We start from the raw sequence: 16,687 nt of genomic DNA on the forward strand, positions 1-16,687 counted from the left end.
ACAAGGTCAACTTTTTTTTTTTATACTTAAAGGGGTTATCTAGGACTATTTTATTGTTTTACTATGGAAGTAAGAGCTATCAGGCAACTACCTGCCTGCTCTTCCCGCTGCTGGTCTCTGCCAGCTAAGAGTGGACATAGACCATTCCCGCAACTTCCGCTGACGTCACATCGACAGAGCAGCTTCTTCTCTTCAACTGTACCCTATTGGGACATGACTGCCAATGTCATGCTGATTGCCAGCCGGTTCCCCGCTGCCTGACTGCGGGAAGCCTATTGACAATAAGCATGACCCCCGCATTCACATCACATCAACACAGCAGCCCGGAAGAGAAAGAGGTGACTTTTTACATGAAGTAGCACAATCACTGGCAGGGGCGGTCCGTGACCGCACTGAGCCTGCACCGGGTAGAACAGGCAGATAGTTAACAACTGATTCCACTGTTGTGTCACTTACTGCGCTGATTGCTGTAGTTTTTATCAAATCAATTTTTTTTTTTTTAATCAGCAGGAGATTATCACTGGAGGACTAGTAAATTATACTCATGAGCTCTGTATACCTCCCTCCCTCCCCCCCACACACACCACCAATTGGCAGTTTTGTGTGTACACTGTGCAGAACTGACACATCTACAGCAGAGAAAACAGTGATTTTATAAAGACTCCAGCAAACAGCCCAATAAGTGACAAACTTTTTAATTATTTTAAAGGAAAGATATTGCAATATTTGTTATTTTATTTATTTACATATTGCAATATTTTTTAATTTTAAGAAGTGTACTGTTACTGAAAGACTTTTCTAGGATGTAGTGCATACACTGAATAACAAAACTGCTTTTATTAGTTACATAAAGGATTTTTATCACTTTGATTCCTCTAAACCTCAATTCTTAACCATCAATTCCTATTAATAAGACATTTATTATATATTTATCAGCTTTTCCCCTTTATTTTGGGACATTATTTTCTCTTCGGGCAGAACAGTTATTTTTTTAGAACCATGAGCAGCACATAGTTTTCCTGCCTTGTTTGCCATTTCTAACAATACTACTCAGTGATCAGGGGCTTTTTAAAACTTACCCATGATGTACTTGTCTTTTTTGGGTATACTCATGTCTTCTTTCATTGTGACTCAGTTTAAGGACTTTATACCTGTAGGACAAAAGATATTGTTGGTAAATACAAGGTAGAACAAAAAAAATAAAGTCATCCTATGCATGTAAAGAAGCTGTAACACAGGTCAGGTTGCCATGAGCAAATAGATACTGTCAAAAGCATGGCCCATCCTTAATATGCATTATTTATTCCCTCGTAGCACCGACATGTCATCCCATCTGCTATTTAGGAACATGATGAAGGTAACATTGTCATTAAATAACTTGTGGAGGACCAAAGTTTATAAAAAGCATCAGATCTGACTCGACATACGTATTCACAGTACTTGGGCGACATATCCTAAGGCTGAGCATGTCGGTAGATTTCCACAACAGATGATGACGGGGAAAAAGAAGGGTTGGGCATGTTGAGTTTCAATTAATGATGTTCTTTGTTCCGAGTTTTAGTAAGCTGCTGCCAAGTGTTTGTCAGCAAATTGTTGTCTTCTACCTATTGAGAATCCACGCACACTATTTTTCGGTACCATATGACAGCATATCCGTACACATTAGTGTAGGTTTAGAGCCAGAGGGACTGTGTCTCTCTCCAGACGTGATGTCTTACATGGATCTAGTTGTAGGACTATCAAAATAAGCCGGATAGTAATTTAAAATATTCTTGCACATTTATTTTGGTTGTGTGTTGTTGCATAATTCATCAAGGGTCGTAAAGGCAACCATACCGATTGGCATCCGAAGCCCTAAAAAAGGCTTACAAATAATAAGAGAGAGCATAAGGTACAAGTCTGGAAATAATCAGACTTGCTCCAAACATTTCACTTCCAAGGTTTTGTGATTACAGCTACATCTCAGAAGCAGAGGGTAATAAAATTCATTAAAAAGAAAAAAAAAGATGAAAATGAAATTAGCTGTAGCGTCAATTAATTGGAGGAGCTAGGGTTAACACAGGCAAGACAGAAAATCAGCGCTACATATAAGGCTGCTTTCACACTAGCGTCGGCCCGATGAGCCGACGCGCGTTGTGAAGGTGATGCCCGACGTGGGCAGCGGAAGCAGTCTTACGACGCCCCATTGTAAGGTCCAGGGAGGAGGGGGCTGAGTTTCGGCTGCGCATGCGCGGTCGAAAATGGCAGACACGACGCGCAAAAAACCGTTACATGTAACGTTTTTTTGGGCCGATGGTCCGTCAAAACACGACGCAACCGTTGCACGACGGATGCAACGTGTGGCCATACGTTGCAATGCGTCGCTAATGTAATAATAATAATAATCTTTATTTATATAGCGCCAACATATTCCGCAGTGCTTTACAGTTTAACAGTTTCAAAGACAACAGTCATAGGTAACAATGTTAACAATACAGTAATAAAGCAGAATAAAACAAAATAAGACGACCCTGCTCGTGAGAGCTTACAATCTACAGTAAAGGTGGGGAGATACAAAGTACAGGTGTGTATTTACAATGATGTATTTACAATGATGGTCCAGCCATCTTCAGAGAGTGGGGGGTAGATGGAGATAGCGAATGGGCTACACACACACAAACATAAAATGAGTTTGATTAGTGAACATGATAGGCCGCTCTGAACAAATGTGTTTTGAGCGAGCGCCTAAAACTATGCAAATTGTGGATGGTTCTAATATCTTGGGGTAGAGCATTCCAGAGGATTGGCACAGCGCGGGAGAAGTCTTGGAGTCGGGAGTGTGAGGTACGGATTAGTGCAGAGGTTAGTCGAAAGTCGTTTGCAGAGCGCAGCGGTCGGCTAGGCCGATAGAGAGAAGTGAGGGAGGAGATGTAAGGCGGTGCCGCACTGTGGAGAGCTTTGTGGGTGAGAACAAGTACTTTGAATTGTATCCTGTAAAGAATGGGCAGCCAGTGTAATGACTGGCGAAGAGCTGACACGTCCGAGTAACGATTAGCCAGATGGACGACCCTGGCTGCTGCATTAAGGATAGACTGGAGAGGGGAAAGTTGCGTGAGGGGGAGGCCAATTAATAGAGAGTTGCAGTAGTCCAGACGGGAGTAGATTAGGGCGACAGTGAGAGTTGTCTCCATGGTGAGAAAAGGGCGGATCCTAGAGATGTTCTTTAGGTGTAAGCGGCACGAGCGGGCAACAGATTGTATGTGGGATGTGAAGGAGAGATCGGAGTCACCTGCTGTCACCTGCTGCCGGGGTGTTATTATGGTGCCACCCACGGAGAGGGAAATGCCAGATTTAGGGAGGTTAGTAGAAGGCAGGAGCAGAAGAAGCTCAGTTTTGGAGAGGTTGAGTTTCAGGTAGAGAGCGGACATTATGTCAGAGACTGCGGACAGACAGTCAGTGGCGTTCTGTAGTACAGCGGGGGTAAGGTCAGGGGATGACGTGTATAGTTGTGTGTCATCAGCATAAAGATGGTACTGAAAGCCAAATCTGCTGATGGTCTGTCCAATTGGGGTCGTGTAGAGGGAGAAGGTACCCCGGCAGTGAGAGGATGAGATGAAGTGGAGCCAGAGAACAGAACACTGAAGGAGCGGTCAGAAAGATAGGAAGAGAACCAGGAGAGAGCAGTGTCCTTGATGCCTAGTGACTGGAGCCTAGAGAGTAGGAGAGGGTGGTCAACAGTGTCGAAAGCTGCAGAAAGATCGAGGAGAATGAGCAGAGAGTGGTCACCATTACGTTTTGCTGTCAGAAGGTCATTGGTCACCTTGATGAGTGCAGTTTCTGTCGAATGTAGGTGGCGGAACCCGGACTGTGAAGAGTCTAGGAGGGAATGAGTGGAGAGGTAACGGGTAAGACGGGAGTAGACTAGGCGCTCCAGGAGTTTTGAGATGAAGGGGAGATTGGAGACCGGTCTGTAGTTGTTTGTGCATGATGGGTCAAGGGTTTGTTTTTTTAGTAATGGAGTAATGATAGAGTGTTTGAAGGAGGAGGGAAAAATGCCAGAGGAAAGGGAGAGATTAAAAATTGTAGTTAGGTGAGTTGTGACGACTGGAGAGAGAGACTGGAGGAGGTGTGAGGGAATGGGGTCGGTGGTGCATGTAGTCGGACGAGAAGAGGAGAGGAGCTTGGAGACTTCTTCTTCTGTGATGGGATCGAAAGTGGAGAGTGAGCCAGGGGAGATGCAGGGAGGGATGGGAGTCTTTGCACTTGGTGTCTTGGTGTCTGTAAATTTATGGGGAAAAAACGCATCCTGTGGACAACTTTGCAGGATGCGTTTTTTCTCCTAAACGACGCATAGCGACGTACAGCAAACAACGCTAGTGTGAAAGTAGCCGAAGAGAACCTGGATGAATTGGTTAGGGTCACAGCATCATAACAGCTTCAGACATTTTCCACTACGCTAATTTAACTAATTATATGTGGACTGAATTTTTAACCGTTTGCATATATTTTAATGGAGATCTTAAGCAATGAGTTTCAAAAACAATGAGATACCCAAGGCCAAAGCACTCTCCTCCTTCAGGGGAATTTTGCAATATTGTAAACAGTAAAATGCTGTTGGCATAACATGACAGTAGAGCAAATTACCCTAGAGATCAAGAGTGACCTTCTTGCTAAAATCTGATGACTTAAAACACAAAAAACAGGGTCCAATTAGATCAATAAAACACTTAATTGATTTGCGATGTAAAATTTTTATGTATCCATTTACCTGTGTATTTAAAAGGCGCTAAATTTCAATTAAAACTTATTAAAAAAAAGAAACCCATTATATTGGCTAATCTAATCAACATATCAAAATTATTGATCATTGAGGACATTGGTTTCTGCTTTGAACTCTGTATCATTGGTACAACCTGTGTTGCCAAAGAAGAGCCCCAGAGGTAAGGGGGCCCATTTCCACCTCCAAAGCAGGTAGATTTGTGCATTATCATGAGCTATTGGACTGCAAAGGGCCCATATATTGTTCTTGCACAGTGGCCCTCTCCTGTCTGTCCATCAGTGGCACTAAGCCAATAGTTTTTATTAAGAACCTTTCCCAGCGTATGCTTAAGGTTACAATAGGCCCTCAATTTACCAGACTCAAGACAAGAGAGGGTTCTTTTAGGGTACCGTTACACTAAACGATTTACCAACGATCACGATTCACGACCAGCGATACGACCTGGCCGTAATCGTTGGTAAGTCGTTGTGTGGTCGCTGGAGAGCTGTCACACAGACAGCTCTCCAGCGACCAACGATGACGAAGTCCCCGGGTAACCAGGGTAAACATCGGGTTACTAAGCGCAGGGCCGTGCTTAGTAACCCGATGTTTACCCTGGTTACCATTGTAAATGTAAAAAAAAAAGAAACACTACATACTCACCTTCTGATGTCTGTCATGTCCGCCGCCGCCGCCGGCTTCCCACACTGACACTGTCAGTGCCGGCAGTAAAGCACAGCACAGCGGTGACGTCACCGCTGTGCTCTGCTTTTACTTTACGGCCGGCGCTCACAGTCAGTGCGGGAAGCAGATGGCGGAGGACGTGACAGGCACCGGAATGTGAGTATGGAGTTTTTTGGTTTTTTTACATTTACAATGGTAACCAGGGTAAACATCGGGTTACTAAGCGTGGCCCTGCGCTTAGTAACCTGATGTTTACCCTGGTTACAAGCGAACACATCGCTGGATCGGTGTCACACATGCCGATCCAGCGATGAAAGTGGGTGATCCAGCGACGAAAGAAAGTTTCAAACGATCTGCTATGACGTACGATTCTCAGCAGGGTCCCTGATCGCTGCTGCGTATCAGACACAGCGAGATCGTATGTATATCGCTGGAACGTCACGGATCGTGCCGTCGTAGCGACCAAAGTGCCACTGTGAGACGGTACAAATCCAGCATAGTCAACTAATTATTAAAACATAACTTTTACTAGCTTATAGTTAAAATTTGGTACCAGACAACAAACATATATATATAAAGTGCTCAATATTACCAGTGCACATATAAAAAAGGTTTGGTCTCACCCGATTTCTGAGTCTTTTATTCTGGGGTCAAGCTTGTGCTTTTAAGACCTAATTGAGAGCATTCCGGGGGGAGAATACTGGGATCTGACTTCCCTGTCGTGCCCACTGTAAGAGACTCCCGCCCTAACAAGGGCAGTACCCAAGTGTGAAACTGCCTTCAAATGCCCATGGAACATATGGCCTCCCTGGGTGTTATGTATATCGCTTCCCAACGCGTTCCCCCCCCCCCCCCGTTCAGGGGGTTCGTCAGGGGAAGTAATTTAGATTAGTCTCCTGCAGTGGCTAGTGAGACCCTTCTCTTACCTGGCACTTTAACCACGGCAACATCTTGTCCATGGCGCGTGCGCAGATACTAACGCTAAAATCATGTGACCCACATGATTTTAGCGTTAGTATCTGCGCACGCGCCATGGACAAGATGTTGCCGTGGTTAAAGTGCCAGGTAAGAGTTATAGCGCCGCAATACATATAATGACACGAGTATAATGGCGCCAATACTAAAAGGAAATGAGGAAACACGCCAGCAATCTGATAATCCCACCCACTACCCTATTTAATGACAACAGATGTATGGGTAACTTGGAGATTGCATACCCCTATGGAGAGAGACACACAATATAGAGAAGGGTCTCACTAGCCACTGCAGGAGACTAATCTAAATTACTTCCCCTGACGAACCCCCTGAACGGGGGGGGGGGGGGGAAACGCGTTGGGAAGCGATATACATAACACCCAGGGAGGCCATATGTTCCATGGGCATTTGAAGGCAGTTTCACACTTGGGTACTGCCCTTGTTAGGGCGGGAGTCTCTTACAGTGGGCACGACAGGGAAGTCAGATCCCAGTATTCTCCCCCCGGAATGCTCTCAATTAGGTCTTAAAAGCACAAGCTTGACCCCAGAAAAAAAGACTCAGAAATCGGGTGAGACCAAACCTTTTTTATATGTGCACTGGTAATATTGAGCACATATATATATATATATATATATATATATATATATATATATATATATATATATATATATATATTTGTTGTCTGGTACCAAATTTTAACTATAAGCTAGTAAAAGTTATGTTTTAATAATTAGTTGACTATGCTGGATTTGTGTCTTAAGTAGTAGTCAGTAAGGTCTGGAGCAGATTGCTCAGTCAGAATTATTGCTGAATAACTGTGAGACGGTACCCTTAGTCTCCATTTGGTCAGTAAGTATCTGCATACCATTTATTCAATTGTCTAAAAAGTGCAGCAGACTGTGATTTTATCTATTTTTAGCCAATGGTTTCTAAAAGTGGATGGATGCCTAGCATCCATCTAGGTTGTGGCTGCCAAATTCAGACATCCATGTTTTAGAGGACCAAGAAAAGACTGGTTGAATTTCTCTTAATGCAAAGTTGACAGCCTCATGGGTAGTATAGATGATCCTGTCAAGTTCAGGTCATTAGACCTGCAGCCAGCCCTAACATCAGGGTCCAAACACAGACATCTAAATGACGCTTTATAATCTTACATAAGGATATTTTCACATCAGAAATTTGCATTAGTATTTTTATGCCAGAACCTGAGATAGAACAGAAACAGAGAAAAATGAAAAAAAAAATACACTAAAAATATGTATCTCATCTGTATTTTAGACCAACTTCAATTTTTGGCTTACAAATAGTGATGCAAATTGCTGATGTGTGAAATAACTTAAATCAACTCCTAACATCATCAAGCATGAGTCACCAAGAGAAACGGGAATTACACATCCTGAGGAGTTTTGGGATCTATGATTATTTATTATATGAGAACTCAATGTTCTGTCCTTGACTCCGATGTGTCAACAATGAATGTAAATGAGATTGCCCTAAATTCTCAACACCTAGAAGTGAGCTTGACATGTTACAACAGTAAATGCATTCTTGTCTCAGCCAGGTCAGACATAAAACTCGGGATCACTCGAGATCAGCCACCATTTGTCAGAGTAGGATATACTCCATGTAACAACAGACACAATCTAATTGTTAGCTTCAGTAATGAAAACACATGGACTGTTTTCGCTCACCCTCCATCGTACTGATTGTCCTAAACTCAAATGATGAGAATGAAAATTTGGTGCATGTATTGCCCATTTATCTTTTGGATCTCTTCACATTGTTATTTTAGATTTAAAAAAAAAACAACTAACAAAACTTAAAATATGTAGAGAAAAGCGTTCCTGATACAGAAAACCACAGTAGTCAATATAACGTAACATAAACCAGCCATCCGTCCATACAAACACTATGTAACAGTGTCAATACAGGAGATACTTTGGGGGCACGTTCACAGTTCAATATCTGTAAGCCAAAACCAGGAGTGGGTGATCAATACAGAAGTGGTGACGTGTTTCTATTAGACTTTTACTCTGATCTTACTCTGATATTTGTGATCAGAAGAGGCCTCATTGGATTGGATAAGTCATGACTATTGACTCACCTTTCTTTGTGCTTAACCAGGTCTTAAATGGCCTAGAAACCAGATAGGATCCAGCTTAACCTTCTCTACATTGTGCATTAGGAGGAGTGCCGCCCCTGGCCGTGCAATCTTTATCCACCCATCTATCCATTCCAGTCAGGATCCAGCTTAGCTCTAATTAAAACCTCTCTGAGAAGGATGGGATAACGGTACACAGTCCTGGGGCAGCCACAACCCCCTTGTGCACAAAAACCTAAGCTGGATCCCAGCACTTCCCCAATTCATTAGAATCCTGGTCAGGTAAGTCAGTAGAGTTAGGGTACTTGTCCACGTTCAGGAAACGCTGCGTGTTTGACGCTGCGTGGGGCCGCAGCGTCAAACACGCAGCGTCCAGATGTTCCAGCATAGTGGAGGGGATTTTATGAAATCCCGTCTCCACTATGCGTGGTAACACGCACCCGTCGGCCCTGCGACTCCGGACATGCTGTGCGTCTTTTAAGATCGCAGCATGTCCGTGTTCCTTGCGGCGCCGCTGCACCGCCGCAAGGTATGCGTGGGGTGCGATGATGCCAGATGTGTGCAATTGTCAGCTAGACTCAAAACACAGGAGGAACCAAAGGATAATTGAATTGGTATAAGCGGATTCCCAATTAATATAAAATATAACTTTTATTTATTTCTAGTTAAAAAAAAAGTGCAGACATAGTGCTACCACAAAGTGCAAGGTGCATACGTACATAAAAAATACACATATAAAAAACGCATAAGCGTATAGCCACCATACAGAAAATATCTTGTCCTAAGATTAGACAAATTGATATCACATACAGATCTGTCAAGCGCCAGGGTCTATATAAACATTACCCTAATAGTATAGATGCTCCAGATCTGCACAACCATAGGTAGCATGCCGATATTCTTTGAGATATGCCTCTAGATACACATTGTACCATTTATGTGCACATTACCACAAAAACCGGTGCAAACCTATCTTTATGCTCATAAGCAGGCAGTAACAATATAGCCGTGTAAATTCCCTTGATATACAAACATTACACGCCTGGATTCATATTTGTCACATGCGTATCTTAGCGTATTATACTCATCTGTCTTCTGTCGATCATTATCTGAACCCGTGACAGTTCTGAGTTACAGTGGCCCGTCCAAGCGGCTTCTTATTCTCAACCGCATCATACTCTCTGGGTCCACATCACTGAAAAGTGCCTCCCAACGCGTTTCATAGAATACTAATCATCAGGGGACTGTGTCACCTTTCCACATTCTACATGAGCATATCGCTAAGGCGGTCCATCTACCGCCGCTTTTTATATGTTACTCACCGGCGTTTGCAAACTCGTGTTTCCGGACGCCGAGAGCCTCACTTCCGGTGTACCCATATTAATGCATCTTGGAGAAATTTGAAGCGCACCTTTGTTCCGGACATTTAGACGTTGGCCAAAAATGCCGTAACGTCATATCCAGTGGGCGGATATTACCCTTGTATGCCGCCCATTTCATAGTGCGTCACGGCGCTTTGTGCTCTCTTCGGCACAAGGAAGGGGACAGCTGTCACTAAAACCTATCCTGTACCGCTATGAAAAAGTGGAGAAACTCGTCGTCTCCTAAGTCCTCATGAAGGCAAATGCAGAGAAAACTGCCACATTATAATCACAATACCGCCATGTTATAAGGCTGAAAGAGAAAATCAGATACAAGCTGGAAATCAGCCCTAGAAAAAGTTTTTACACACCTAAAGAATGAAAAATATTTGAATAAATACACTTGAAAAAAATGGTGAGAATATATGTAGGTGTCACAGCGTACCCTTGACATTAGGAATGATAGAAAAAGGTGAAACTATCGGAGTCCCTACGGGACCCTCTCTGCATTATTCCCTACCTACCGCGGAGGTTGGCACCCTATTCCTACGCAGTGGCGCCCCCACTCAACGGCGGCTGTCCCTAATTCTGGGATACCCTATTGCTCCCTATCTCTAAAGGAAGGAAGAAAAGCTAAGGTGGTCGTTAAGACCATGTGGTGTTGTTTGGAGGCGAAAAATCCACCTGCTTTCTCTCTGTAGAATATTTCTGTCCCAGTCTCCACCTCTCTGGGACTGGTGCACTTTGTCAATGCCCATAAAATTAACCATCTTTAAATCGCCTTGATGGACCCTATTAATATGATTTGCAACCGGGGTATCTCTTTTCTTAATAGTATCGCAGTGGTGCTCTCCAACTCTTCTCCTAAGCTCCCTACTAGTTTTTCCAATATATTCGAGCCCGCAGTTACATGTCATTTTGTAGATCACCCCCTTGGTTTTGCAATTTATAAAGTGGTTAATATAAAAGGTCTTTCCTGTTACATTACTCGAAAACACTCTACCTTGCTGTATGGACTGGCAGTATTTGCAATTCCCACATCTATAACATCCCCTAGTTTGATTACCTAACCAAGTAGGTTGTGTCTGGGGAGGGGCAAAGTGGCTGTGGACTACCCTGTCCTTTATTGAACGACCCTTTCTGAACGTAATCTGTGGAGCCGGGGTCAGTATATCCTTGAGATCATGGTCCATTTGCAGAATAGGCCAATGTTTCTTTATGATCTCGCGTAGGTCACCTGCCCCATTCGTATATTTTGTAATCAGTCTTAAATTGTTGTCATTTTCTTTTTTAGGGGTAGGGGATTTATTGACCCCTACCCCTAAAAAAGAAAATGACAACAATTTAAGACTGATTACAAAATATACGAATGGGGCAGGTGACCTACGCGAGATCATAAAGAAACATTGGCCTATTCTGCAAATGGACCATGATCGCAAGGATATACTGACCCCGGCTCCACAGATTACATTCAGAAAGGGTCGTTCAATAAAGGACAGGGTAGTCCACAGCCACTTTGCCCCTCCCTAGACACAACCTACTTGGTTAGGTAATCAAACTAGGGGATGTTATAGATGTGGGAATTGCAAATACTGCCAGTCCATACAGCAAGGTAGAGTGTTTTCGAGTACTGTAACAGGAAAGACCTTTTATATTAACCACTTTATAAATTGCAAAACCAAGGTGGTGATCTACAAAATGACATGTAACTGCGGGCTCGAATATATTAGGTTTTAGTGACAGCTGTCCCCTTCCTTGTGCCGAATAGAGCGCAAAGCGCCGTTACGCACTATGAAATGGGCGGCATACAAGGGTAATATCCGCCCACCGGATATGACGTTACGGCATTTTTGGCCGACGTCTAAATGTCCGGAACAAAGGTGCGCTCCAAATTTCTCCAAGATGCATTAATATGGGTACACCGGAAGTGAGGCTCTCAGCGTCCGGAAACACGAGTTTGCAAACGCCGGTGAGTAACATATAAAAAGCGGCGGTAGATGGACCGCCTTAGCGATATGCTCATGTAGAATGTGGAAAGGTGACACAGTCCCCTGATGATTAGTATTCTATGAAACGCGTTGGGAGGCACTTTTCAGTGATGTGGACCCAGAGAGTATGATGCGGTTGAGAATAAGAAGCCGCTTGGACGGGCCACTGTAACTCAGAACTGTCACGGGTTCAGATAATGATCGACAGAAGACAGATGAGTATAATACGCTAAGATACGCATGTGACAAATATGAATCCAGGCGTGTAATGTTTGTATATCAAGGGAATTTACACGGCTATATTGTTACTGCCTGCTTATGAGCATAAAGATAGGTTTGCACCGGTTTTTGTGGTAATGTGCACATAAATGGTACAATGTGTATCTAGAGGCATATCTCAAAGAATATCGGCATGCTACCCCACCTTACTATGGTTGTGCAGATCTGGAGCGTCTATACTATTAGGGTAATGTTTATATAGACCCTGGCGCTTGACAGATCTGTATGTGATATCAATTTGTCTAATCTTAGGACAAGATATTTTCTGTATGGTGGCTATACGTTTATGCGTTTTTTATATGTGTATTTTTTATGTACGTATGCACCTTGCACTTTGTGGTAGCACTATGTCTGCACTTTTTTTTAACTAGAAATAAATAAAAGTGATATTTTATATTTAGATGTGTGCAATGAACACATCCGGCATCATCGCGTCCTAGAAGGGGGCGGGGCTTAGCGCCGCTCCGACGAAACCGCCGGCCATCCTGATCGTGGACACGTACCCTTAGGGCCCGGGCAATGAGGTCACTGGTTTACACACTTTCAATAAAAACGTTAGCCAGTCCGCTCTTATTTTCTACCTGTATAAGGCTAAGTGGATACAACTATATTTGCAGACTGAGTGCGGTCTGCGAAAAAATCCTGACATTACATGGACAGCACCAATGTTATTCAGTTAGGCCTTTTTTTTGCTTGCTTATTTTTTTTTCTTCCTTTACCAAAGTGGTGCATGTGAAGATTAAAAAAAAAAAATAAATCACAGCCCATATGGAGCATCTGTATTGCATCCGATTTTTATTTATATATTGCCACTATTAACCTAGGAAACTAATTGATCATGTACTTTTTAAAATATTGATGTATAAAAACAGATGAGACACAGATGTAAATGACACACGGGAGGCACGTTGATTGTAGATGAGAAGCGTCCAAGTTTTCTAGACAGATTTTTTTTTTTTCTTTTTTAATACGCTTGTGTTAACCTAGCTAATGTTCTAATTAATGTAGAATGCTGTTATATAGTGTGTGTGTATGTGTATATATATATATATATATATATATATATATATATATATATATATATATATATATATATATATATATATATGCCATGGCCTATCTGCCGATTAACTTAATACTATAGGAGTGTTGGCCTTGTCCTATGGTTTAGCATGAACCATCATGATGCCCTTTCCTTTTTTTTGGGTTGTGGATAGAATGTTATGCTTATGTTTACATCATGAAAATATGCGATGTATAATATTTATAACAGTCAGAGACCATGACTTGTAGCAAGCATTTCTGGACACGGGTGTGTGTTTTTTTTGTTTTGTTTTTGTTTTGTTTTTTTTTCAGTAAAGTTTGCTTTTTGGTTATTTATTTATTTTTTTTCTTCTTGGCAAAAGTACCATATTTGTGCATTTTCTCTCCCCTTCCCCCCACGGACACTTTGCCATTGAACCATAGCATGTGAGTGGTGTACAACTCCACGCTCCTGTTTTGCACCGATATCCGTGTAGAGCCGTCCATAACATCCTTCATTACACAACAGGTACTAGTTACTCCATAAACCTTTGCTGATCATAAGTAAGGGATTTTTACTAATTATAGTCTCATGTCAACCAGACATGTTGTAATTTTAAACAAATCATTAACATGGGGTGTAATTATTCTCAGCTGCCTTTTTTTTTTGCATGATATGTACTTCACGTCGTTTCTTGTTAATATAATGTAATTATATATTAGTTATGCAACTTATCAAAAATAACAACAGGTAGCGCAACTGTGATATAATACAACATGAGGGGCTAGGTGCCCTAGTTACACCTTCCCAAAGAAGCATGTAAGATCGCTAATATAGTAAACCTACTCTGAAAGCACACTACTAACACAGATCATAATACAATGGATAAATACACCATCACATAACTAAAGATCTTAAGTACAGAAGACTAAAAAAAATTGGGTCACAAAATCCTTCACAAATAAATGCACTTAAACTATATGAACGATCCCTAGAGACTCATTGAAAACCAATCAGTTCACCTCTGATTACATCCGAATAGTCCATCTGATTAATCCTATCATTTAGACATCTACATGTTCATTCACTGTTGGGGCTCAATTTTTCTTGTGATATTTTTCACAAACAGCACTCATACCTATGATCGTCTATGGAACTAGTAGGCTGCAAAACACGGATCAAACATGACGATGCAAGTCTATGGGTCGGGAGGGGATTAGTCTGACAGCTCTCTGATGACTACACTGTTTTTCATGAACTGCTTGATAGGAGAAACCTCTGAAAATGTCCAAACTCTGATGGTGAAAACTGACGCAGATTAAAAAAAAAAAAAAAAACCTCGCACAGTTTTATGCATACAAGATATCAATTATGTCTGAATGAGCTCTTAAAAAATTACAAACAACTGTAACATACATTTACCCACCTTCTCTCCCAGACGTTCTGCCCCCCAAGAAGTGAAAAAAAAGGTTTGCCTCACTCTTTCTTCCTGATCAACTCTGTAAGACCTACTCCCCACCTCTCACCAGCCATCTTTTACTTTTTACACCATCTTTTTCCATATTCCCTAACTTTGTACAGAGCCTATGAACTCTTGATTAATCACAGTACAATCTGATCAGGTTATTGTCCTCTCTCTATATAGTGGCACAGATGTTCTCCGTACTATATGGTGTGACTCACATCCTCATTTCCACATACAATGTGAAATTCTTATGTGTGAGATTAGTTAATGACTGGATACGTTTCTATCAGCCTTCATTTATAGACAATTGTGCAATACATACACCAGTGACTTAGCATACATGATATATACCATTAATATATTTACTTTCTAACAAATTTTCCTTTCTTCTAGAGTGACGTAACAGCGAGTCACATTATAAAGGGACGCTCACACCAGCAGATACGAGTGCTATCCGATTGTATCTGATGGTGCTCGGACCGATGTTATTCTATGGGGCAGTGGTGATACATATTTTTTGCACTGACTGAATCTGTCATAAAAAAAAATAAAAAATTGCAGCATACTGCGATGTCACTTTGAAATCGGATACCACTCACCCACTCAAGTCAATAAGTGCATGGGAAAACATCAGACTGAACCTGAATAACATCCGGGAGCAGTCCGATTTCTGCAGACTCACAGAATGGAGAAGATCGAGACCTTTTTTGCTCTTCATCTTCTCACACTGTGCTCCAATTCTCTCATCCGAGACAATCTAATGACACTATGCTGAAACTTGGATCAGAGTGTCATTTGCATAATTGGCTAGATTCTCTTGGATGAGAGACTCTTCGACCGTCTGACCATCGCCTAAGAAGTAGATCACAATGACACGTTGCCACACCATATGTACTGATTTGTTGGCGTGATCTCATAGTGATCTTATAGATCTCAACCCATAGTGGTTGTTAAAAAAACCAAACACTTATTGCAATGTTGATCGCAAATCAGAAGCGACGTTGCCGTTATAGCAAGGATTCTGAAGCCACTACATCTGCGCAAAGTTACATACAGCACCGTGCTGCACCCAACAAACATTGCTTTTTCATCTATTAACTTTATAAACTAAACACTAGGAAAGTTTAACAGTCGTGGAGCAATTAATATCCATTAACCACGTTGTACACTACCCAGCTTTTAATAAGAGATGTAATAACAATAATAGTGGAATATACATTGGCATATTACAATCCATTCAATTAGTTTTACCTCCTGTCTGCTCAGCTTAGCACATGCTTACGATTAACGACTAGTAAGAAAATCCTGTACTATAAAGTTCAGTTCACACTCCGCTTTTTTTTTTCCTTTAAAAGGCAATGATTGGATAGTAAATGGAATGGAACGATATGGAAGAAATTCATATGTAATGACTACTGTATATCAGATGCCTCTTACCAGATGAGAAGGAACAGCTTGTTATCTGGATGATGGAAACTGTCTCCAAATAATGCAATCCCTCCTTATATATAGCAGAGTATACCTGTCTGACCTGTTTGCTGAGAAACAATTCAAAGCAGGTGAAAAGCCATCACCTTGCATCCTAAGCCTCACCTCTTCCTTACCAGACTGGTTTGAAGTCACCATTAACAGCGAGGGATCATCGCAGTTTACATTCTTCAGAATTGCTATGTCACTGCTGTGAGAAGAGCATACGGGAGACCTATTTTATTACTAAAGTTATCTGAGTTCATTTACGCATTAGTACAGAGTATATAATTAGACAAAATGAATAAATATATTAAAGTTTTTGGATAGAGGCCAGGGAGCATCTGTTTCCCAACAAATAGTGACCCAATTATTAGTGATGACGGTAGGGACTGATCTCGGGCCCATTTCATCAAGCCTAGGCGTCTGTCTATAAACCATTCTTGATGAAGAGACATGTGCCAAATTTATTAAGAGGCATGAATCTCTTAAAACCTTCCTCTAGTGTTAGGGTCGTGACCGACCCGTTTTAGGTTTTAAATGCATACAAATTCTACATACATTTGTTTATTGCATCAAGACTTTTTGACTTTTTCAGGAACTT

The 16,687-nt window shown here is 41.8% G+C and overlaps 1 protein-coding gene across 1 annotated transcript in view; it reads right to left on the bottom strand.

The window, feature by feature from the left end:
• The window catches only part of LOC143769922 (ATP-dependent translocase ABCB1-like), a 57,628-nt gene extending 41,540 nt beyond the window's left edge, over positions 1–16,088 (bottom strand). The window contains exons 1-2 of the mRNA XM_077258979.1: positions 16,054–16,088; positions 1,080–1,151 (exon numbers count right to left, since the gene is read on the bottom strand). Of these exons, the coding sequence (XP_077115094.1) occupies positions 1,080–1,125 (46 nt within the window). The 5' untranslated portion in view covers positions 1,126–1,151; positions 16,054–16,088. The remainder of the gene's footprint in view (positions 1–1,079; positions 1,152–16,053) is intronic.
• Between the last annotated feature and the right edge of the window lie 599 nt (positions 16,089–16,687).

This window comes from Ranitomeya variabilis, chromosome 4, assembly GCF_051348905.1.
Source record: "Ranitomeya variabilis isolate aRanVar5 chromosome 4, aRanVar5.hap1, whole genome shotgun sequence".
In the NCBI taxonomy this organism is placed as follows: domain Eukaryota; kingdom Metazoa; phylum Chordata; class Amphibia; order Anura; family Dendrobatidae; genus Ranitomeya; species Ranitomeya variabilis.